A 24,995-nucleotide genomic window follows, 5' to 3' on the forward strand; every position below is an offset into this window, starting at 1 on the left:
ACCTTCTAACGTGTCACCATCCTGACTAGCTGTATTATTGTGTGGGGCAGGAGCTGCATGGACTGCAACAGAAAAGCTCTGCAGTCCATCATGCACGTAGCTAAAAGGATCATTGGTGTCCCACTCCCATACAAAGACATTTTCATTTCATTTTCAGTGTACTTACATTTGGAAGTTCTGAGTCAGCTTTTCGGAAGGAAAGGAGTCTGTAGGTACTTAGATTGTTTTCGAAACTCCTACGGAATTAAAATGGAGGAAGCAATATTAAACATAGACAACTTTGGTATCAGTGCAGTATTTGCTGCTAGTAAAACAGATTTATACAATCAAATGAAAGTCAAAGACAATCATATGAGGCTTTATTGAAAACTGCAGTTTCAAAACAGAGATCAAAACCTGCCACGCAGCCTCACTGCCTCTTCAAACTTCTTTTCATCCATGGCCTTCTGTACCTCTTGGGTCTATTTAAAATGTGAAAGAGCTTTTTTTACAATCTGAAGATAGACCATTAACATGATGTATTCATGCCTGTTTTCTCCTATACAGGAATACACCTGGTTGAATGGCTGAGTCTGGCTCATGCAAAATTGGAAATTACAAAGACAGGTCACATTGACACAACATGTAGTGTTTTGTCATCTTTTTTCACATGAGGTATCAAGAGGTGACTTTCCTCTGACTGTAATCATGTTCAAACACCCTATACTGTGAATGTTAATCTAATAGGACTTACTTCATTTCATTTGCCCAAAGTGCATTGCGTCTCCAAAGAACAGTAGGCATAAACTGGTGATGTGCCACTTTTTTCTTTTAGATTTTTCTGATTAGAAATTTCAAATTGAGATACCAAATTATTTTTTCTTAACAATTAACTATTCGGGAACTGGAGAGGAACTTGATGCTTTCCATTTTTACTCTGCAATAAAACACCAAAAAAATATGTATGCAATCACTTACCATCTGAACACACTCCATAAGTGGAAGTCGTACAGCTTGGTTGCCAACCAGAGATACAACACAGGCTGGGCTACTGGCCTCTAGTAATGCCAACACAGCCTCCACACCCATACGACTAGCCTACCGGGGTCAGAAAATACATTTCACCAAATTCATTATTGGCTAGTAAGGTTTTTGAGTCTCTCCAAATTAGGGATTTAAATTTGCTTATCAGTTACTTTCATCCGTCAAATAAATATAAAATCGACATAGGAAGAAAATGGACAAAAAGGTGGTTAAGGGTGACCATCAACACAAACCTTAGTTCAATGATCTGAACACACATACCTATTGTAATGCCATTCAATATGTGTTACTTACTTTTGCATGCTACAAAATTTGCATATTTGCATATTATTCAAGTTTTGGTTTACAAATTACATTGCAACCTTGTGAGATTTAAGGATCTCCACTGCAGAATGGGAGAAAAGCATTGATGCTACCCTGGCTTTAAAAGAACTCGGGTTATAGGTTGAGCAGAGGGAGCAGATGCAGTGGGAGTTTTCCAACAAGTGGGACTAGGGAGTGGCCAGTGCTGTCAACCACAGATGTAATGGCCCTCCTTAGAGGAGATGACTTATGCAAAGTTTAATGAATATTACCGGTAAATATAAGAATAATGAGATTAAATTTCAAGACAATAGAGTGGGGTTCAACATATGTGTCCACAAGTGCTATCCACACAACAAGCATTCGTGACAGTTTCACAAGCTGGATGTCAGCAGCATCACATACTCTGCCCAGGAAACAGCAGGACCAAGGTAATTTTTCAGCTTTGACAGAAACCAAAAGTGAAATGTCCAAATGGAGAGATTCACTTCTGTTAATAGGTATAAAGTGTTAGGCAATTTTCTGTAACCATTCTATTTTCTGAGAATCCCTGTACTTTTCCATTTCTCTCTCTGAGACATACTTCCATTGCTGTACTTTTCCATTTCTTTCCCATGAGACACAATCCCATTGATGCTCTCATGGTCCTGCAACGGCCTTGAAGATAGTTACACACATTTAATTTTAATCCCCAGCATCTCCACTGTAAGTTGGTTTCATTTAAAGTGTCTGCCAAGAGACTGTAATATGTGTTCTTCTCCTAGACTGTTATTTGTATGTGTGTGTTTTCTCTTAGTAATAGTATAATATAGTATAATAAATAGTAGAAAAAAATATTGATTCAGAAAGAAGAAAGGTGAAGAATTGATAAGACCTAGGCTTTTGCAGAAGATAGAGGAAACAGAGGAAATATCGGAAGGAAGAGTGGCTTCCACAAACCAAGGTATGCCAAAGCAAACCCTTAGACAGTATAGGGATAAGAACAGAGAGGTGAAACACAGTGGAAGACCTTACAAGCCCTCATTGAAAGCTGCAAGCCTCTGCTGGGGAGAAATAATTATGGTCTACACAATCACATTAAGGCTGTGTGGACAAAATTCAAACAAGTCAGCTCTGTGAAAGACAAGATTGGTGATTTCATCACCACTAAAAGGCATCAAGCAGAGCACTGGGTCCAACACATCCAAGAAGTCCGTTATCAGTCCTGAGTCAAATCCTGAGACTGAACCAGCAGATCTCCCCACTGGTGGAGGAGGATCTCTATATAGATAGCAGTTCAAAATCAGGATGAGAACATGTTATCTTTTCAGGCAATGAAACCTGGAAAGGCCCCTAGCATTGACTTGATTTATGTAGAAGTCTTGACTGCTGTTATAAAGGACAAAAGGCCTCATCATGAAGTTGTGGAAGAAAGGAAACATAGTCATGAACAACACCCCATCAGAAATATTTCCTGGAAAATCAGGTGCCAGTCGAGGCTTTATAATGTCTCCTATATCACTCCTGCTTGCCAGTGACTGGATATTGAGGTCAACACAGCCGACAAACAAAGAGGCATATGGTGTACCCAAACAACAAAACTCGAAGACATTGATTTTACAAATGAATTGGGACTGGTGTCACGAAAGTCTAACAATTTTGACAGATATACAAAACAGATTTGTCTATCCATCAATTCCACCTAGACTAATGTTATGTTTATCAACCCCCAGTTGCACCAAAACTTTGTGGTTGGTCAATGCTCTTTTACTTAAAATATGAAAATCAAAGTCAACGGCAAATGGTACAACATAGTGATGTCAAATGTCAATCGTAAATCCAATGTCATCTCAATTGGCAAAAAAAGATTACTCAAAATATAGTCTGATGATTGTGGTATGGAAATCGAACTCTCTATTTACTGACCAGAATCCTGTCGAAGGCAGAGGGGGTCCCACCTCTCTGCACATGGCCCAAGATTGTGACTCTGGTGTCAAAACCCAGGGAATGTACTACGAGCTGAAAGCATGGTTACAGGGAAACATGACAACAGTGTATTGCAAGGAAAACAACAATAAACACACAAAGCATCTGTTCTTATATATTGTCTTTATGAAGAAGAAAATAACCTACTTTAACTCTTAACTACATTATACAATTAACATTACAATTACATTTCAGTCAGTTACTTACAAAACCTGATCATTTGGGAGAAGGCTTATAATGGTTTTCTGAAAGAACATTAAATAAGGAAAGTTCTTGAAAATTGTTCAAGGTCTTCAACTCAAACTCACATTGTGGGATGCAGGAGTCACAACAGAATGAAAACATACACGTTTTTTGTTATTTTTAATGTGAGGGAAACAGAAGCATGCATAAAATGGGCTGACCCTGAAAATCTGTTGGCAAAATTGAATATTTGAGTCTGAAATATTTTGCTGAAGTGCAAAAATTATTCATGAAATGTGAAATGTAATCATATTATTAAAACAGAAATAAAATGAAGATATAGTAGATCCAAATATCACTGACATTACATGAATTTAAAGGGATCCCCAGTTACTGTACCATTATTTTTCTATATGATCAATACTTGTGCTGATAAAACAGATAAAAACGATCATAAAATCTCCCAACATATCTTAATTTGTATAATTAAAAAAAAAAAAAACTTTTCACTCCTGGGCCCCAGTTGTTTACGTCGCAACGCTTTCTGGGATGTGACGTCAGAAGGTTGGCCTTGGCTCATTCCCTCTAATTCTACCATACAGTGCAAAAACATGTCATCAATGCGACCCTTTCCAGTTGAGCCTGGGAGAGACGCAAGCAAGGAGGATAGCGTCCAAACAAGGCTCAAAATGATGATGAACAAAAATGTAAAGACGCAAGAGTCAGCTAAAGTTGCTGGTGTGCATGCAGCAACTGCATGCTATGGTAACAGAGAGAGTGTCTGTTGTAAGTAGCTTCACTTTTGGCACTGGTGTCTGGTCATTTGTCATCAGAGGCAACATCTGCAATAGTGGAGTGTATACGTCCTCAAAGGAAAACATCAAGCTTCTCTTGCCTGAATGTTTTCTTTGAGTGGGTTTCAGTCCCATCCCTTCCCTGGCAGCTCCAAATCCAGAATCCGTCTACCAATATATTCACTATCCTTCCTTTGCACATGACCGAACCATCTCAGTCTCGCTTCTCTGACCTTCCCTCCAAAACATCCAACATATGCTGACCCTCTGATAGACTCATTGCTGATCCTATCCATCCTGGTCACTCCCAAAGAGAACCTTAGCATCTTCATCTCTGAGACCTGCAGCTCTGCCTCCTGTCATTTCATCATTGTAACTGTTTTTAGGCCATACAGCACCCCTGGTCTCCCCACTGTCTTGTACACCTTTCCTTTCATTCTGGCTGGTAGTCTTTTATCGCATAGTATCCCTTACGCTTTTCTCCACCCATTCCAACCTGCTTGAACCCATCTCTTCACCTCTTTTCCACACTCTCCGGTGCTCTGGCCCCTTGACATCAAGTACTTTCATTCCTCTTTCATTCCTCTCCTTTCCAACGCATACCTCCACCTCTGTAGATTTTCCTCAACCTGTTCTCTGCTCTCACTACAGATCACAATTATCACTGATTCTAGGTCTACAAAAACACAATGCAGCTCCCTCAAGGCTTCTCTGTACTTCTCTATTAGCATTCTCAAAGCAAGTATTGCATCTGTGGAATTCTTTCTAGGCATGAAGCCATACTGCTGTCCACAAATGCTGACTTCTGCTCTCAGTCCAGTTTCCACTACTCTTTCCCATAATTTCATTGTATGGCTCATCAACTTTATCCCTCTACAGCTGCTGCATGTCTGCACCTGCCCCTTATTCTTAAAAATGGGCATCATCACACTTCGTCTGCATTCCTCAAGCATCTTCTTACTCTCTAAGACCCTGTTGAATAATAGTCAGAAACTCCACTGCTGCCTCTCCTAGACACTTGGACACCTCCACGGGATATCATCATGACCCACTGCCTTTCCACTCTTCATCCTCTTCAATGCCTTCCTCACTTCACTTTTCCTTCACTTTGTGGTCTACAATAGTCACCTCTTCTACTCTTGCCTCTCATTCATTTTCAACATTCACCAGCTCTTCAAAGTACTCTTTCCAATGTCCCATCACTCTTCTAGCATCTGTCAATACATTTCCCTCTCTGTCCTTAATCACCCGGACCTGTTGTACATCCTTTCCATCCTTATCTCTGTATTTTGCCATCCCGTATAGATCATTCTCTCCCTCCTCACAGTCAAACCAAGCATACAGGTTATTGTGCGCCCTTTGTTTTGTCTTTGCTACCTCTATCTTTACCCTACGTTGTATCTCCCTGTACTCCTGCACTCCTGTCTGTTCTCTTCAGTCCTCTCAGTATCCCACTTCTTCTTTGCTAACCACTTTCTCTGTATATAATCCTGCACTTCCTCATTCCACCACCAAGTCTCCTTATCTACTTTTCGTCCAGATGACACACCAAGTACTCTCCTACCTGTCTTTCTGATAACACTAGCTGTTGTTGTCCAATCATGTGGAAGCTCTCCCTGACCACCCAGAGCCTTTCTCAATTCCTCCCTTACAACCGAACAACACTCCTCCCTTTTCATCTTCCACCACTTTGTCCTCTGTTCTGCCTTTGTCCTCTTGATCTTCCTTGCCATTCGAGTCATCTTACACACCAACATCCTCTGCTGTCTGTCTACACTCTCACCAACAACTATGTTGGAGTCACTGGTCTCATTCAGGTTACCTTGTCTATGCAAGATGTAGTCTACCTGTGTGCTGCTACCTCCGCGATTATAAGTTACCTTATGTTCCTGTCTTTTGTGGAAAAAAGTGTTCACTACAGCCATTTCCATCTTTTTTGCAAAGTCTACCACCATCTGTACCTCTGCATTCCTATCCTGTATACTGAATCTGCTCATCACTTCTTCATCCCCTCTATTGTCTGCACCAGCATACCCATTGGAGTCTGCTCCAATTACCGCTCTCTCATCTCTGGGGATATTCTGCATCACTTAGCAGTGTAGCTTGGCTAACTATGTCAAATGCAGCTGGAGAGACTTGGGCGATAACACAGCCCTGGATCTTTGGAAGTTGCGTGCATCCACAAGCAATTTCCCACTCCTCTCTTCGCTTCTTGTCCCTTAGAAAGCTGTGTAGACTACCATTAGTCCCTTTGTTTCCCTTGTACTGGAAATGCCCCCAAAAGCAGCATGATGTGGCATTATTACCATATAAGCTGGACTGTACTGAGCTAAAATTAACACTAACGGAAAGTCAACATGAACATGATCAACCTCCCTACATCATCAACCCTGCATGTATTGCTCTGGTAAAACAATGGCGGTGGCCTTGGTTTAAAATATGTGTTATAAATTGAGATTTTTTAAAGAAATAACAAACTTTTGTGCTTTTTTTAACAACACATTCTAGTATGAGACAAACAGTAAAACATATTTATGTCTATTATCCTTCCCTGGCAGGGTTCCCTTTAATACTGAGAGGCCAGTAGGCCAGGTGAATTGCTTCCCTCCCCCTCCTCTCTGTGAAAAATGTACAGAATTTCTTTTATTTCACCCAAAAAATCCTTTATACTCCATGATATATCCAGTCATGTCTCACTACTTACATTCTTAATATGATCGGGGGTGATAGTCTTGTTGTGGCAATCAATGGCACCTTCAGCGACAATGATTATGTTTAGCCTTTTCCTATCAGCACGGTTCTGTAGGGGATATAAATATACCAAAAAATAAAAATAAAAACAAGACAGAATATGTTTTACATGTAAAGTCTCGCAATCAAAAGCAATGGATTCATAACACTTCAAAATAATTTTACTTCTCAGTTCTCAGGTTCAGTTTAATCATATTTTCAGTGTCCCAAATACGTGTGACATATGTCTATATGTATACTGACAATATATCATCATGGTAATCTATGCAGAAACTTTGTAGGTACATTTTTTTCTTAACAGAATGCATCAAAGGTCCAAAAACATCAAATCCAAAATTAAAATGCAGCTTCATCTCTTACTATCTTCTATTAATGTTGGTTTGTAAAATATTCGAGTGCATTCAGCTCCTGGTTTGTCTTGTGCCCCTGTCTGAACCAAGTTCTACTCACATCCTCCACAAACTTAGATTTAATGGGTCGTCCCTTCAACTAATCAAAGTTGAACTTCAACTTCTGACAGTGACACCTTCTCCATGGTCACATAATGTAAATACACATCAATTTTACTCCTGTTCAGCCTAAACGGGTCAGCCAAAAACTTGGGTAAGCAAATGGTTGTGATCTTTATTTAAATTGATATCTTTATTTTTGTATTCAGAATCACAGGAAGAAAATCAAACTCTGTGGGCAGGAAGTCCCCTCAAACATGAAAACACATTATTCAATTTGTCATTCATATGACCGTACTGGAGTTGATGTAAGCCAGATTGAAGGATGAAAAAAAAGGAGGCTTTGTAAGACAAGAGCTTGTTCACTGTTCTTATAATATATATGAGCTATAATTTAAATATTACATGTTTGATGCAGTCTCACAAAGTTTGTTTCTGGAGTCTAATTGTGAGTTATAAATAGATTAGCCCTCATATCACAAACTCAGTTTCAATATGTAATAAGTATCTACAATGTCAATACATACAGAGGTAGTGGGTGTCTGCATGTTACCTCAGACAGTTTCTGACACATGTCCCGCTCCCAGCCATCCTCAGGAGGCATTTCTGGGATGAATACCCAGTCAGCACCACATGCCAGTGCACTGACTAGAGACAGGTATCTAATCACCACACACACACACACACACACACACACACACACACACACACACACGGGGACACAGGGACACAGGGACACGGGGACACGGGGACACAGACACACAGACACACGCACACGCACACGCACACGCACACACATATATACACTGCTCAAAAAAATAAAGGGAACACCAAAATAACACATCCTATATCTGAATGAATTAAATAGTCTTATCAAATACTTTGTTCTTTACACAGCTGAATGTGCTGACAACAAAGTCATACAAAAATATCAATTGCAATTAAAATTATTGACCCATGGAGGTCTGGATGTGGAGTCACTCAAAATTAAAGTGGAAAAACACACTAGAGGCTGAGGTCCTTAAAGCAAGTCAAAATGAATCAGTGTTGCTTCCTAAGTGGACAGTTTGATTACACAGAAGTGTGATTGACCAAGAGTTACATTATTTTACTTAAAATAAAGTGTATATATATATATATATGTATATACGCCACTGGTTCTCAAATAGTGCGCGGGGGTGACCCGGGGGAACATGCATATTTTTGCTTTACTAGAATAAAACAAAATTGCACATTTATATGTTTTTATTTGTATTTCTTATTCTCCCTCCTTCCTTCTATTACCTATTATTGTTGTGTTTTACTTGAAACTCTGGCACAACAATTTCCTTCGGGATAAATAAAGTTGTTCTTATTCTTATTCTTATTCTTATTCTTATTCTTATTCTTATTCTTATTCTTATTCTTATTCTTATTCTTATTCTTATTCTTATTCTTATTCTTATTCTTATTCTTATTCTTATTCTTATTCTTATTCTTATTCTTATTCTTATTCTTATTCTTATTCTTATTCTTATTCTTATTCTTATAGTTGGTGACATTGGCAATCTTATTGTCAAGAGTGTGTGCAGAGTATTAGCTTTATGGTGTAGGTGTTTTTGCAACAAGCATGCGTATACCACACAGAACAGGAGATATAAAGTCCAGTGAACAAAGCCTCAAGAGACACCATGGAAAATAACAAGGATGATAAGAAAGGTGGTGGTGAGAAACGGCGATAATGAAACAAACAAAAGTCACCAAAAAGCTAAAATGAGGAAATATGAGGAAGTGTATGTAACGCTGGGCTTCACTGTGACGACAGTGAGAGACTGGAGTGTGTACTGTGAGCTGAGAGTTGCAGTATCATGCATCCAAACCCCACCTTGAAAAGCTGTGCACGGCAAAACATGCTCAGTGTAGCCATTAATACTGACTTCCACATGTTGATAAAAAAAAAAATATCATCACAAATTGTTTTATTCATTGTTGTTTTGTGGATTAAAGTGTTTTATATATTGTACTCCAGGGTTAATTTTGCTGATCAACTTGAATTAATTATTATTCACTGATTTTATTTAATTTTATTTGTCAGTATCAAATGGTTGGGCGAAATGATTTCTTCTTCCTTGGGGTTGCGTATCAGAAAATAATCGAGAAGCACTTTTATATGCCCAAACTATTTTTACTGTAGCAGTACTATACAGCATAAACCAGAAACTTTTATTCAATTAATGAAGGATGGGTTTATGTGGATGATTTATGGACAAAGTGAGAGAGAATATGAAGGTAGTTGGTGTGAGAGGTGACTTCTGAAGGGAACAGCCAAAAGGAGAAGAAAATAAATTAGTTTATTTTAATTAAAGGATGTCAATATACAGTATGTACTTTCTCAGTAAACATGAAGTGAAACTCTTACCCGCAGTGTCTGCCCATAACTTCCAGCACAAATGTTCTCTGGTGGCTGTAAAAATGACAGGAACCCAAAAAGATATTTCTGTTGAAAGTAGACTTATTGATGCCTTAAAAATAGGTCTATAATTTGCTGAGGATAATTATGCTTGATATTGGGCAATATTAAGGAGGGGTTTGGATGGAAGCTTCTAAGTAGAGCAAGGCCAGAAGAGGAAACATCTTCTGTTTTGCATGTTTCTCAGAGTTGCTGAATTTTGCCACATGGTCCTTCACTTATCTTTCAAATCACCTCTGAGCTGTGGTCATGATGGCGTCTACCACCTCAATAATGCGGTGCAGTGCAGAATCAGTGCCAATGGTCATGTCTGTGCCACAGAAGTCATTATCAATCGAGCCAACTATCCCGACAATGTGCAGCTCAGAGTTACTTTGGACCACTTCCATATTGATAAGACCTGAAGGATACAAGAAAGCAAGAGGGTTGGACAAAGGTAATTTGATAGATGTATCATAAGGTGAACTCGGCAGGTATTGGATAAATCTAATAAATTTGGCCTTTCAAAGTTTTGTAAAGAAATTCACTGAATGCATGTGGAAACTAAATCCTTTTTTATCTAAATTTTACTAAATCTGACCATTATTTTTTTATAAATTTTTCGCTCTAGTGTCTTAGAGTCTAGCACATTGTAATAATACATTTATTTGAATAATTGTCTTTTTATTCTCACACCTCTCTCAATAGTTTATGATGGGAGCCCAAAGTCGGCCCCATGTTCTAATCTGGTTCTGTCTGCCAAAAAATCTGTCCTCTTACTTTCCTGGAGCTGCCCTTTGATTTCTTCAAGTTTCCTCCTGACACCCCAATGTACAACCGCAAACGCTCAGCTCTATCTTCCTCAGTTGGTTCATTACTTTACAGAGCTGCTCTCCCTTTGTGCAATGGATGAATTCTCTATACTTACAGTGATAAATGAACCCAAAAAGATAGAATGTTCTCACACAGAATCTTAATCTCACTGTCAAGGCAGATTTCCAGAAAAAAAACATGGTCATCAAAACAAGAACCATTGGAAATGTTTGACGGCTATACTACAGTTAGATGCTACATCATTTACACAATCAATTTGGCCTCTGCAGCAGTGACACACATCATGCTCATAACTTTGGCCACATTGGTTAAAACCGTTAGAAAAAAAGAACAATTGCTTCAAAGTGGTTCAACTGCAGATCTAAAGATTGGCTTTTCATTTGAAACATCTGTGAAAGTTAAACTGTAGAATGGAGGAAGATGAAAAAAGATGAAGAAGAAGAAGATGAAAAAAACCCTTTTTGTAAAACATTAAAAAGATTTGTTTTCCTTTGATATTACCTATATTACACATTTTAACATATATCATATAATTTGATATATCTTATTTTAAGGTGAAACCAACCATTCCATAGGAAAGTAATGCTATCAAAACTATTTAGTTATACATTAGGTAATATGAAGGTTATCATCTTTTAGATATGATATGGAAAATAAGAAAAAATATAAAACAAATCCTCTTCAGCTATGTAGAGAAAAGCATCACCCTGCTGCAAAAGCTCGTCCAGCAAGCTGCTCCACTCCTCCCGAAACAGGTTAGCTCCAGTCAGACTCCCATCTCCTCCAATCACACATAGGTTGGCAATGCCCATTCGGACAAGATTGTGTGCAGCCTTCAAACGACCCTCATGGGTACGGAACTCTTTGCAGCGAGCACTGCCAATGACTGTTCCACCCTGCAGTGAAACAAAAGTAGAGCAAGAATACAGAGGAATGTTGGGCTACTGTGGGAAGGAGAGAGGAACTTTCGCAATAGGCAGAGAGAGAGAGAGGAGGAAAAGCTTAAGTCTAGGACTGAGAGTAGGGTGTCTGAAAGATGGAAATATAGTGTGTCCAGGAGACTAGGTGGGAAGGTAGCAAGGGTAGAAGGCCATAAGTAGAAATTTAGATGCATTTATATGGTTTGATGGAGAGAGAAACACACTACGAGTAATCTTCGAGGAGGAGTTTGTTAGGAATCTTCTTACGGTAAAAAGAGCATGGGTCAAGGTGTGGACGAAGATTAGTAAGAAAAAGAGTTACCATGTGAAATTACCTAAAATAATTAGCAAAGGACAGTAAAGAGCAAAAAACAAGAGACAAACAAATAAACAAATAACTCCAAATGATCCACTGTCACGTATTCCAATGAGGAACCAGAGTTTAAGGACTCTTGGGTGGACCCCTATATCTGGGACTGTCACTGAGGTTGTTAAAAAGCTCCCTGATGGCTGGGCCCTGGGGATGGACAAGATCCCCCTTGAGTTCCACACAGTTTTGCTTGTTGCGGAGCTGTCCTGGTTTAAGTACCTCTGCAACAATATATGGAAGTCATGGACAGTGCGTCTGAACTGACAGACAGGAAAGATGGTCGCCCTTTTTAGAAAAAGGGGACTGGAGAAACTTTTCCAACTAGTTACCAGTTGCAGAACAGTGAAGCAGTTCCACACCCTCAGCAGGGTCTGTCTGGACTGACAGACAGGAATGGTGTTTGCCCTTTTTAGAAAAAGGGGACTGGGGGTCTGTTCCAACTAGTCACCAGTCACAGAACAGTGAACCAGTTCCACACCCTCAGCAGGGTTATGGAGGATGAACTGCAGTTTGCCTTCATTGGGACGCTTCAGGGGTAAAGGGTATCATTATGGGACCATGAGGTTTGCAGTTGATTTCAGACTTGTAGTGAGAGCAGGGCGGAGGTGAGAGAAATTCCTGAGAGGTAGAGGTATGCCCTGGAAGGGAGAGAAATAGTGTAGCTGCTGCAGAATACATGTATGTGAATGAGCGGGACCCAAGAGGAACAGTGGAGTTACAGGTAGTGGTGATAAAGATGGTGAGAAATATCAAGTTCAGAAGGTCAACAGTCAAGAGCAATTGATTGGGGAAAAGGGTAATCATTTAAATACAGGTTGGAATTGGCAGTGAAAACTCAGGATAATGCGCGATTAGAGTTATCAGCCAAAACGAAAGGTAAGACAGACAAGATGGAGATGAGACAACCAATACTGTATGCTTTAGAGATAGTGGCATTGAAGAAAAGACAGCAGGCAGGGCAGGCGGGAGTTGAGATGAAAATGCTGACCTTTGGTTGTCTTTGAGACTAGAGGAGTAATGGGATTAGGAATTAATCTATCAGAGGGCTAGCATATGTAAAAGGTCAGAGAGGCCACCGTGAGATGGTTTGGACATGTCTAGAGAAGGAATCAGGGGGTGAAAGTAAGCCAGTACTATCCAGTGCTGCAGACCACTAAAAGATTCAGTGGTGGTACACAGTACCAGGAAGAGCACAGCCGCCTGCTATGAAGCCCTCATTCACAACCAGTCATGTTTGCACTCAGAAAATATATCTGCCAGCAATATGCTGTCTTGAAAATTGTTTTGTCCATTTTAAAAAATCCTTTTAACTTCTTCCAAAGTGTTTCTGACTGTCCGTGCTGAGTTTTAGTCCATGCTGGACAGTCTTGGCTGGGCATCTTCTTCTCTTCCTCAAGGCTCTTGCCCAGCTTCTCTGCCCCTCCCCTTTGAAAAAGCCCGGTGGTTTCCCCTATGCCCAGCCTTCAATTTTTAATGTCTTTACATTTTTTGAAAATGTCCCAATTCAAATCACGTGGAGAGTTTCATGTTATTTTGTTCAATTTAAATGATATAAAACACATCAAAAGAAACTGCTGATCAGCTAACAACCAGACCAGAGATATCGGTTCAAAAGCACTGTTGAACTTTCAAGTTTTCTTGAAAGTTCAACAATGAACTAAGTAAAAGCCTCACTTACTACTTGTAACATACTGGAGACACTTTCCCATGTCGCTTCCTTGATGTTATTGCCACCGTCCACCATCCCCTGATAGCCCTGGAAGCATAGAGAGCAGATAAATGCAATGATTAAGGATTTAATTTAGATATATCATTGAAAGTATCTTTGAGGCTGTAACGAGTCCACTTTAACTACCGTATTTCTATGTGTGTGCAATGCAGCCTCCGGGGGCATGGGCCACTGTCTCCCTGAGCCCGTCTCTCCCTGAGAGTTGGTCGACATGATGCAGAGAAGGAAAGTGGACTACTATGTGTCCAAGGGACCAGGTGGAAAGGTAGTAAGGCTAGAAGCTTAGGAGCAGGCTTTAAGTTGTACTATCATGGTACTGACAAGAAGAGAAATTGAGTAGGAGTTATATTGTCCGCCGCTGTCTCGGGCGGCTGCCTGCCAGAGTTTCTCTTCACCGTAGTGAATTCTCTACTTCTCTACTTCTATTTTTCTATTACTTCTTCTTGCTTTAGTAACTATTAAGTCAATTGAATTTACCAAAACAAGAGATGTTGCTCCATTCGCTATTTCTTGTTTTCGCGGTGCTTGGAGCACTTTTTTTGAGCCACATCCCAGTTCTGGCGGAGCAGCGCAACGGCTCCATTGTTAACACATGGGATCAGCTGATGGAGCTGAGATGCAGCGGTGGGATGGGGGAAAGGCACAAAATCCCTAAGGAGCTACGGAGGAAATACCAGGGCTGCCGAGCGGGGAGGAGACGGGAGCTGAGGAAGAGGAGATACAGACCGTATCTCCCCTCCATTGTGATGGGAAACGTGAGATCGCTGGGCAACAAGTTGGAGGAGTTAACAGCACTCACAGGGAGCGACGGTGTGTTTCGTGAGGCCTCGGTGATGTGCTTCACAGAGACCTGGCTAAACAGCAACATACCGGACTCTGTGGTGAGTTTACCCGGCTTTCAGTTGGTGCGAGGGGACCGGAGTTGTGCCGGCAGCGGCAAGAGGAAAGGAGGAGGTGTCGCCGTGTTTGTAAACAACAAGTGGTGCAACCCCGGACACATCATGGTAAAGGAGCGTGTGTGCAGCCCAGACATTGAACTGTTGGCAGTGAGCCTCAGGCCGTACTATCTGCCCAGAGAGTTTTCCCACGCCATCATCTTAACAGTTTACATCCCACCGTCTGCCGTTGCACCACGGGCTAATGACGTCATCAGCTCAACGGTCGCAAGACTCCAGACCCAGCACCCCAGTGCCTTCATAGCCATCTCTGGGGATTTCAACCACGCCACATTGTCATCTTCTCTGCCCACTTTCAAACAGTTTGTGGACTGCAAGACAAGAGACAATAAAACCCTGGACCTGCTGTATGCAAATGCCAAGGACGCATACAACTGCACAGCTCTCCCTGCCCTGGGCAGGGCAGACCACAACCTGGTCCATCTAAAGCCTTGCTATGTGCCTGAAGTCCAGTGGCAACCTGTGATCACCAGAACTGTCCGAAGTTGGTCTCAGGAGGCAGAACTGACTCTTCAGGGATGCTTTGAGACGACTGACTGGGATGTGCTCTGCGAAGATCAGGGAGAGGACATTGAAAAACTTTCTGCCTGCATTACGGACTATGTGAACTTCTGCACGGACAACATCATCCCCACCAAGACAGTGCGTTGTTTCACTAATAACAAACCCTGGGTGACTAAGGACATTAAGGCCATGCTGAACAGGAAGAAGGCGGCATTCAGGAGCGGAGACAAAGAGGAGCTGAAGAAGGTGCAGACTGAGCTGAGGGAGAAGATTGCAGAGGGCAAGGACAGTTATAGGAGGAAGCTGGAGAGCAAACTCCAGCAGAACAACATGAGGGAGGTGTGGAGTGGGTTGAAAACCATCACTGGCCATGGAAAACAAGGAAGCCAGATGATGGTTGGAGACCTGCATGAGGCCAATGAATTAAACCTGTTTTTCAACAGGTTTGATGAAGAAGCCTCTGCCCACCATCCCCCCAGCTCCGCTCAGGACTTTCCTCCCCCTGTGCCCTCACCCCTCACCTCCAAGACTTTTACCCCTCCCTCATGCACCTCTTCTGCTTCCCTGGACGATGTCTCGTTAACACCTCAGCCCCCCTGCCCGCCAATGGGACTCTCCCCACCCCCTCCTGTCACCTTCACCGCTGAGGAGGTGAGGAGAGAGTTCAGTCGCCTTCATCCCAGGAAAGCCGCCGGCCCTGACGGACTTAGCCCCAGAGTGCTGAAAGGATGTGCCTCTCAGCTGTGTGGGATCTTCACATACCTCTTTAACCTGAGCCTAATCCAGATGGTTGTTCCTGACCGGTGGAAAACCTCATGTCTGGTCCCAGTGCCCAAGAAGAGGAATCCCAGCACACACAGCGACTACTGACCAGTGGCCCTGACATCACACGTCATGAAGTCGCTGGAGAGGCTCGTCCTGAGGCACCTTCGTAATGTTGTCGGACCTTCGCTGGACCCCCTGCAGTTCGCTTACCAGCCCCGGATTGGTGTGGAAGACGCCATCATCTTCCTGCTGCACAGAGTATACACCCACCTTGAGGAGGCAGGAAGCATTGTGAGAGTCATGTTCTTTGACTTCTCCAGTGCTTTCAACACCATTCGACCTGCCCTGCTGAACAGGAAGCTCCTGGATATGCAGGTGGATGCTCCACTCGCGGCCTGGATCAACAACTACCTCACAGGTCGGCCGCAGTACATGAGGCTGGGAAACATCATGTCGGACACCATTGTGAGCAGCACGGGGGCGCCACAGGGGACGGTCCTGTCTCCCTCCCTGTTCACGCTCTACACCTCAGACTTCAGGTTCTCCTCGCAATCCTGCCACCTGCAGAAATTCTCAGATGACTCTGCAATCGTGGGCTGCATCAACGGAGGCCAGGAGGAGGGGTACAGGAGCGTGGTGGACAGGTTTGTGGAGTGGTGTGGACTGAACCACCTGCAGCTCAATGTGTCTAAGACAAAGAAGCTAGTGGTGGATTTCAGGAAACAAAGGACACACCTGAATCCAGTCACAATCAGGGGTACTGTTGTGGACATTGTGGACACCTATAAATACCTGGGTGTCCACTTGGACAATAAACTGGACTGGACTTTTAACACTAATGCCATAATCAAGAAGGGTCAGAGCCGTCTGTTCTTCCTCAGGAGGCTCAGATCTTTCAACGTCTGCAGGACCATGCTGCAGATGTTTTACCACTCGGTGGTGTCCAGCGCCATCTTCTTCGCTGTTGTGTGCTGGGGCAGCAGGCTCAAGACAGCTGACACCAACAGACTCAACAAGCTCATCAGGAGAGCTGGGTCTGTCCTGGGAGTGGAGCTGGAGTCTGTTGTGCAGGTTTCAGAGAGGAGGATGATGAGGAAGCTCCTCAGCATCATGGACAACATCCATCACCCCCTGCATGCCACGCTGATGTCCTTTCGGAGCTCTTTCAGTCATAGACTAATACCACCAAAGAGCTCCACTGAACGCCACAGGAGGTCTTTCCTACCTGGGGCTATCAGACTTTTTAATTCCTCTTCCCTCAGCTGCAGGGAATCTGCAATCTTTGTAGTTACTGCTAACAGCCAAGACAATTTATATTTCATTATATTTCTTATTCTTCCTCCTTTCCACTATTATCTATTACTGTTATATTTTTTACTTGAAACTCTGGCACAACAATTTCCTTCGGTATTAATAAAGTTGTTCTCATCTCTCTCGTCTCATCTCATATTGAAGGAGGAATTTGTTATGAAAGTTCTGAAGGTGAAAAGAATGTCAGATAGACAAATGAGTGAAATTGGAAATTGAAGATGTGTTACTTAAAGTTGTTAGTGGCTATGCCTTGCAGGTGGGATGTGAGTTAGAGGCAAAGGAGAAGTTCTGGAATGAGCTAGATGAAGTGATGCCCAGAGACGAGAGAGTGGTAAGTGGTGCAGACTTCAATGGGAATGTTGGTGCCGGCAATAGAGGGGATGAAGAAGCGATACAGGTATACAGGGTATATACAGGTATACAGGATTGGAACGCAGAGGCACAGATGGTAGTAGATTTTGCAAAAAGGATGGAAATGGCTGTAGTGAACACTTTTTTCTAGAAAAAACAGGAACATAGGGTAACTTATAAGAGCGGAGTAGTTATAAACTACATCTTATAAAGACGAGGTAACCTGAAAGAGATCAGTGACTGCAAAGTAGTTGTAAGAGAGAGTGTAGACAGGCAGCATAGTATAGTGGTTTGTAGGATGACTCTGGTGACAAGAAAGATTAAGAGGACAAAGGCAGAACAGAGGACAAAGTGGTAGAAGCTGGAAAGGGAGGAGTGTTGTATAATTTTCAGGGAGGAGTTGAGAAAGGCTCTGGGTGGTCAGGGAGAGCTTCCAAATGATTGGACAACAACAGCTAGTGTTATCAGAAAGACAGGTAGGAGAGTACTTGGTGTGTTATTTAGAAGGAAAGTAGATGAGAAGACCTGGTGGTGGAATGAGGAAGTGCAGGAGTATATACAGAGAAAGTGGTTAGCAAAGAAGAAGTGGGATACTGAGAGGACTGAAGAGAACAGACAGGAGAACAGGAGAACAGGGAGATACAACGTACGGTAAAGATAGAGGTAGCAAAGGAAAAACAAAGGGCACACAATAACCTGTATGCTTGGTTGGACAGTAAGGAGGGTGAGAATGATCTATACGGGATGGCAAAACACAGAGATAAAGATGGAAAGGATGTACAACAGGTCCGGGTGATTAAGGATAGAAGGGGGGAAATGTATTGACAGATGTTAGAAGAGTGACGGGAAGATGGAAAGAGTACTTTGAAGAGCTGATGAATGTGGAAAATGAAAGAGAGGCAAGGGTAGAAGAGGTGATTATTGTAGACCACAAAGTAGCAAAAATTAGTAAAAGTGAAGTGAGGAAGGCATTGAAGAGGATGAAGAGTGGAAAAGCAGTTGGTCCTGATGATATACCTGTGGAGGTGTGGAAGTGTCTAGGAGAGGCAGCGGCAGAGTTTCTGACTAGTTTATTCAACAGGATCTTAGAGAGTGAGAAGATGCCTGAAGAATGGAGACAAAGTGTGATGGTGCCCATTTTTAAGAATAAGGGTATGTGCAGAATTACGGCAACTGTAGAGGGATAAAGTTGATGAGCCATACGATGAACTTACGAGAAAGAGTAATGGATCCTAGGGTGAGAGCAGAAGTCCGCGTTTGTGAACAGCAGCATGGCTTCATGGCTAGAAAGTGTACTACAGATGCAGTATTTGCTTTAAGAATGCTAATAGAGAAAACCAGAGGCCCGATGGAGCTGCACTGTGTTTCCTTAAGACCTAGAAAAAGCATATGACAAGGTGCTAAGAGAGGAGCTCTGGTATTGCATGAGTAAATCTGGAGTGGCAGAGAAATATGTTAGACTGGTGCAGGACATGAATGCTAGCTGTGAGACAGTGTTGCGGTGTGCTGTTGGGTAACAGAGAAGTTCAAGGTGGAGGTTGGACTCCATCAGGGATCAGCTCTAAGACCCTTCTTGTTTGCAGTAGCGATGGGCAGGCTGACAGATTAGATTAGACAGGAATCTCCATGGACCATGTTTGCAGATGGCATTGTAATCTGCAGTGAGCAGAGAACAGATTGAGGAAACTCTCAAGAGGTGGAGGTATGCGCTGGAAAGGAGAGGGATAAAAGTTGGTTGCAGCAAGACACAGTATATGTGTGTGAATGAGAGGAACTTGGGTGGAACTGTGAGGCTACAGGGAGTGGAGATCAAGAAGTTGGAGGATTTCAGGTACTTGGGGTCAACAGTGCAGAGCAACGGGGAATGTGGAAAAGAGGTGAAGAGATGGGTTCAAGCAGGTTGGAAAGGGTGGAGAAAAGTGTCAGGGGTACTATGTGATAGAAGACTCTCAGCCAGAATGAAAGGAAAAGTGTACAAGACAGTGGTGAGAGCAGTGATGCTGTATGGCCTACAAACTGTTCCAATGACAAAAAGACAGGAGGCAGAGCTAGAGGCCATGGAGATGAAAATGCTAAGGTTCTCTTTAGGAGTGACCAGGATGGATAAGATCAGGAATGAGTCTACCAGAGGGACGGCTCATGTTAGATGTTTTGGAGAGAAGGTCAGAGAAGCAAGACTGAGATGGTTTGGTCATGTACAGACAAGCGATAGTGAATATAGTGGTAGAAGAATGCTTGACTTGGAGCTGCCAGGCAGGAGGTCTCGAGGAAGACCAAGGAGAAGATTTATGGAAGCATTTCTACGTATGTATGTGTATGTGTATGTGTATGTGTATGTGTATGTGTATGTGTATGTGTATGTGTATGTGTACGTGTACGTGTACGTGTACGTGTATGTGCATGTGTAAAGAATGTATCTGACCTCATGGATGAAGTAGACCTTTGCTCCTACATAGATGCCCATTCTTACAACAGCACGGACCGCTGCATTCATACCTGTGAAAAGAGTATTTTTGTTTCTGAATTATGTTACTTTGTGCCATGATTGGACAATGAACCATAAAAAATATACCATGACTAAGCAAGGAAGTGCATGGAAATCAGTAAGAAAAAAAGGAGGAAAAATTACCTGAAATGATTAGTAAGGACAGTTGAGAACAACAACAAAAAAATAAGTAAACAAACAAGTAACCAAATAAGCCCAAATGATCCTCCCCATTCCAATGAGGAGGCAGAATCTGAGGAGTCTGGGGTGGTGCCCTCTATCTTTGGGACTGTTGCTGAGGTGGGTTAAAAGCTCCCTGATGGCTGGGCTCTGGGGATTGATGAGATCTCCCTGGAGTTCCATACGGCTTTGGCTGTTCCTGACTGAAACACCTTAGGAACATCATGTTGAAGTCATGGACAGTGAACCTGGAGGGCCTGTTCCATCTAAAGGGGGATTAAACTCCTCAGACTCCCTGGTAAGGTCCACTCTGGGGTTCTGGAGAGGAGGGTCTGTTGAATAGTTGAACATTGGATTCAGAGGAAGCAGTGAGGTTTTCATCTTTCGTCTTGTGAGAGTGAACCAACTCAATGCCCTCCACAAGGTTCTGGGGGATGCACTGGACTTCACCCCTGTGGAGGGTCCGGGAGTGTGGGTACCAGAACCCCTGATACAAGCCATTTGGTACTTGTTCAACTGGCCTCAGTTGACCTTATCTCCAGACATCTACCATGAACTGTACCTTTGATTGACTAATTCCTGATCCAACTCATCCTATTCACTTACAAGGAGAACCCTGATGTCTTCATCTCTGTTGCCTCCAGCTCTGCTACCTCTCTTTTCATCAATACCACTGTCTCGAAACAATACAGCATAGGTGGTCTCACCACCACACCCTTCTTTCATTGAGACTGATACCCCTTATCAAACATTACTGTTGACACATTTCTCCACCTGTTCCAATCCACTTCAACACATTTCTTCAAATCCTCCACCTTCTTTATCCCTCTAAACTTACTGTTCCACTTGGGTCCCTCTGATTCACACTTTTATTCTGTCTTGCTTCAGCTAAACTTCACCTCTCCTTTCCAGGGCATACCTTCTTGGGGTCTTGTACATGAGTGAAGGAAGGATGGAACAGGAGATCAACAGACAGATCCTTGTGGTAAAAGCAATGATGCAGACTCTGCTCCGATCTCTCTGGTTAAGAGGGAGCTAAGCCAAAAGGCAAAGCTCTCTATTTACCAGTTGATCTACATTACTACCCTCACCTAGGGTCACAAGCTGTGGGTTGTGACTGAAAGAACAAGGTTGTAGATCCAAGTGGGAGAAATCAGTTTTCTCTGTAGGGTGTTCAGGCTCTCCCTTAGAGATACGGTGAGGAGTTTGGCGGGGCTCAGAGTAGAATTGCTGATCCTCCATGTGGAGAGGAGTCAGATTAGGTGGCTCAGGCATCTGGTTAGGATGTTGGTTCTGGCATGGCATCTGGAGGCCCCGGGAAAGACCCTGGACATGCTAGAAGGACTATTTCTTTAGGCATTCCTGACACAGGGGGCTGTGTTAGGAATGTTCATCTGGTATAAATTTTTTGCTAAAACTGAGTATGCCAATTGAACAGAATATGACTTTCATACCCCATCATTTAAGGCCCAGGTTAACACTGGCCACCATAGTTGCTCATAACTAACAGGGCATCAGTAAAAATTGGTCTACCGTGGGTTGAAGAAGAGGAAGAGGGCAGGTTAGCAGGCAGGCAAAGAAGAGGAAAGTCAAGAGTCTGAGACTGAGATGCTGAAGTAGGGAGGAATGTTGCATGGTTCTCAATGAGGAGTTGAGAAGGGCATTGGGATATTGATAGGAGAAGAAACTGAGTAGGAATTATCCTCAAGGAGGAGTTTATTAAGAATGTGCTGGAGGTGAAAAGAGTGTCAGATAGAGTGATGAGTCTAAAATTAGAAAATAAAAGTGTAACGCTGTGATGAAGTGGAGGAAGCTGAAAAGGGATGAGTGTTGCATGGTTTTCAGAGTGGAGTGGAGAAGGGCTCTGGGTGGTCAGGGGGAGCTTTCAGACAACCTGGACACCCACAGCTAATGTGATCGGGTGGCAGGTAAGACAATACTTAGTGTGTCATCTAGACAGAAAGGAGATAATGAGACTTGCTGGTGGAATAATGACGTGCAGAAGTATAGACAGAGAAAGAGATTCACAGAGAAGAATTGGGACACTAGATTAAAGAGACCAGACAGTAGTACATGTAGATCCAGTGCAAGGTGAAGAGGTGACACATGAAGGGCATATGATGACTTGTGTGCAAGGAGAGAATGATTTATTCAAGTTATTCAAAACAGAGAAAGAGATGGGAGGCAGGTTTGGGTGATTAAGGTTAGAGAGGGAAATTACTTTACAGGTACCAGACGAGTAATGGGAAGTTTGAAAGAGTACTTATAAGAGCTATCAAATGAAGAAAATGAAACAAAGGGTAGAAGAGGTGACTTGTAGACCAAAAAGTAGCAGAGATTAGTAAAGGTGAACTGAGGAGGGCATTGAAGAGGCTAAAGAGCGGAAAGGCAGTTGATCCTGATGCTATACCTATGCTATACCTGTGGGGTAAGAACGTGTCTACAAGAGGTGGCAGTAGAGTTTCTAACTAGAGCAACAGGGTCTTAGAGAGGGAGAGGATTCAAGATTAAAAGATACAAAGTGTTTCTTGTCATATGTACAGTCTGGAAATGTGTTTCCCTGTAGAGGATGCCTGAGGAATTAAGGTGAAGTGTGAGGGTTGCCATTTTAAAGAATGACGCAGTTGTGCAAACTTTTCGGCAACTGTGGAGAAGTAAAGTTGATGAGCCACACAATAAAGTAGAATACATGATGCAGAGAAGGAAAGCGAATATGCTGTGTGTCCAGGAGACAAGGTGGAAAGGTAATAAGGCTAGAAGCTTAGGAGCAGGCTTTAAGTTGTACTATCATGGTACTGACAAAAGAGAAATGGAGTAGGAGTTATCTTGAAGGAGGACTTTGTTGGAATGTTTTGGAGGTGAAAAAATGTAAGATAGACTTATAAGTGAAATTGGAAATTGGAGGTGTGATACTCAATGTTGCCAGTGGCTATGCCTTGCAGGTGGGATGTGAGATAGAGGAGAAGGACAAGGTGCAGGACATGAATGCTAGCTGTGAGACAGTGTTGCGGTGTGCTGTAGGGTAACAGAGAAGTTCAAGGTGGAGTTGGGACTCCATCAGGGCTCAGCTCTGAGCCCCATTATTATTTGCAGTGGTGATGGACAGGCTGACAGATGAGGTTAGACACGAATCTTCATGGACCATCTAGAGAGGTGGAGGTATGCGCTAGAAAAAAGAGGAATGAAAGCTTGTCGCAGCAAGACAGAGTATATGTGTGAGAATGAGAGGACCTCGGGTGGAATGGTGAGGCTACAGGGAGTGGAGATCAACAAGTTGGAGCATTTCAGGTACTTGGGGTCAACAGTCTAGAGTAATGGAGAGTGTGGAAAGTAGGTGACGGGTTCAAGCAGGTTGGAATGGTTTGAGAAAAGTGTCAGGGGTACTATGCGATAGATGACTATCAGCTAGAATGAAAGGAAAGGTGTACAAGACAGTGCTGAGAGCAGCAACACTGTATGGACTAGAAACAGTGACAATGATGAAAAGACAGGAGGCAGAGCTGGCAGTTGCAGATGAAGATTCAAAGGTTCTCTTGGAAGTGACCAGGATGGATAGGATCAGGAATGAGTCTATCAGAGGAACAGCAAATATTAGATGTTTTGAGGGAAGGTAAGACAAGCCAGACTGTGGTTGTTCGGTCATGTATAAAGGAGGGATAGTGAGTATATTAGGATAGAAGGATGCTGGAATTCTAGCTGCCAGGCAGGGGGTCTCGAGGAAGACCAAAGAGAAGACTTGTGGACGTAGTTACAGTATATGAAGGTAATTAGTGTGAGAGTAATACACATAAAACTTTAAATATCAGCATCAAGCCAAAGTGCCATATAAAAAGATTTTCAATCCTCAAAAGTCAGTCATCGAACAAACAGGGATCATATCATCCTAGGAACAAAACATTACTGGTTTGTTTCCTGACTCCTCTTAGCCCATCAAACCGTTGTTGAGCAAGCCACTGAACCCCTAACTGCTCTTCTGGCTCTGCTAAGTAGCTGCCAACTGCTCATTGTCATCCATGATGGGTCAAATGCAAAGAGGAATTTCCAGCACAGGATTAATAAATTATAAGTGAATAAATATATAACACTGTTAAAAGATTTCATACTGTCACAATCAGTCCAGTTCGATAACAGAGCCTTCCAATCAAAACGTTACCTTGTGCATCTCCTCCACTTGTGAGTACTGCAATGGATTTGCCAGAGCCTGACAGGTTCTCAAAATACTTCCGGGTGTCCGTCTTTATTGGTGCTGCCATCTCTCCAGTCATTTCTGCCTCTGTCATCTGTCACCTCAGACTAAAACTTTAAATGAATTAGGAAGAATGAAAGCAAAAAGAGATTTGACTAACTATGAGGAAATGACTGTTAGTGAGTTACTTCTGTGGATTTGCCTTCAATGTTCTTATATCAGCCTCCACTCCTCAATGACACTGTATGAAGAAAGATTGTGCTTGTGTTTTTAACCTAACTACATTGAATCATATCTGATTTGGCTTTAGCTTTATGTTGTCCTGTCATTCATTAATGGCTTTATTTAATGATTGCAGTGAAGTTGCTAAATGTAGCTGGTGGGGCAGGAACCTAACAAAATTGATCAAGAGTTGTCTAATAACCCACAGGAAGTGTATACAAAATTTGCAAACTGCAGGTAAATTATCATCAAGACATTAACTTGAAAAAAGAAGTCATGTAAGCTC

The 24,995-nt window shown here is 42.5% G+C and overlaps 1 protein-coding gene across 1 annotated transcript in view; it reads right to left on the bottom strand.

Annotated features, from left to right (window-relative positions):
* Nucleotides 1-24,554, bottom strand: part of LOC147217691 (ATP-dependent 6-phosphofructokinase, platelet type-like) — a 37,598-nt gene extending 13,044 nt beyond the window's left edge. The window contains exons 1-12 of the mRNA XM_086176455.1: nt 24,455-24,554; nt 20,059-20,132; nt 13,699-13,776; nt 11,437-11,626; nt 10,152-10,317; nt 9,867-9,911; nt 8,022-8,130; nt 6,973-7,068; nt 3,232-3,324; nt 958-1,077; nt 397-461; nt 167-236 (exon numbers count right to left, since the gene is read on the bottom strand). Coding sequence (XP_086032581.1) covers nt 167-236; nt 397-461; nt 958-1,077; nt 3,232-3,324; nt 6,973-7,068; nt 8,022-8,130; nt 9,867-9,911; nt 10,152-10,317; nt 11,437-11,626; nt 13,699-13,776; nt 20,059-20,132; nt 24,455-24,554 — 1,206 coding nt within the window. The remainder of the gene's footprint in view (nt 1-166; nt 237-396; nt 462-957; nt 1,078-3,231; nt 3,325-6,972; nt 7,069-8,021; nt 8,131-9,866; nt 9,912-10,151; nt 10,318-11,436; nt 11,627-13,698; nt 13,777-20,058; nt 20,133-24,454) is intronic.
* Between the last annotated feature and the right edge of the window lie 441 nt (nt 24,555-24,995).

This window comes from Fistularia commersonii, chromosome 28 (genome assembly GCF_037954325.1).
Source record: "Fistularia commersonii isolate RoL2024-O1a breed Wild chromosome 28, RoL_Fcom_v1.0, whole genome shotgun sequence".
NCBI lineage: Eukaryota > Metazoa > Chordata > Actinopteri > Syngnathiformes > Fistulariidae > Fistularia > Fistularia commersonii.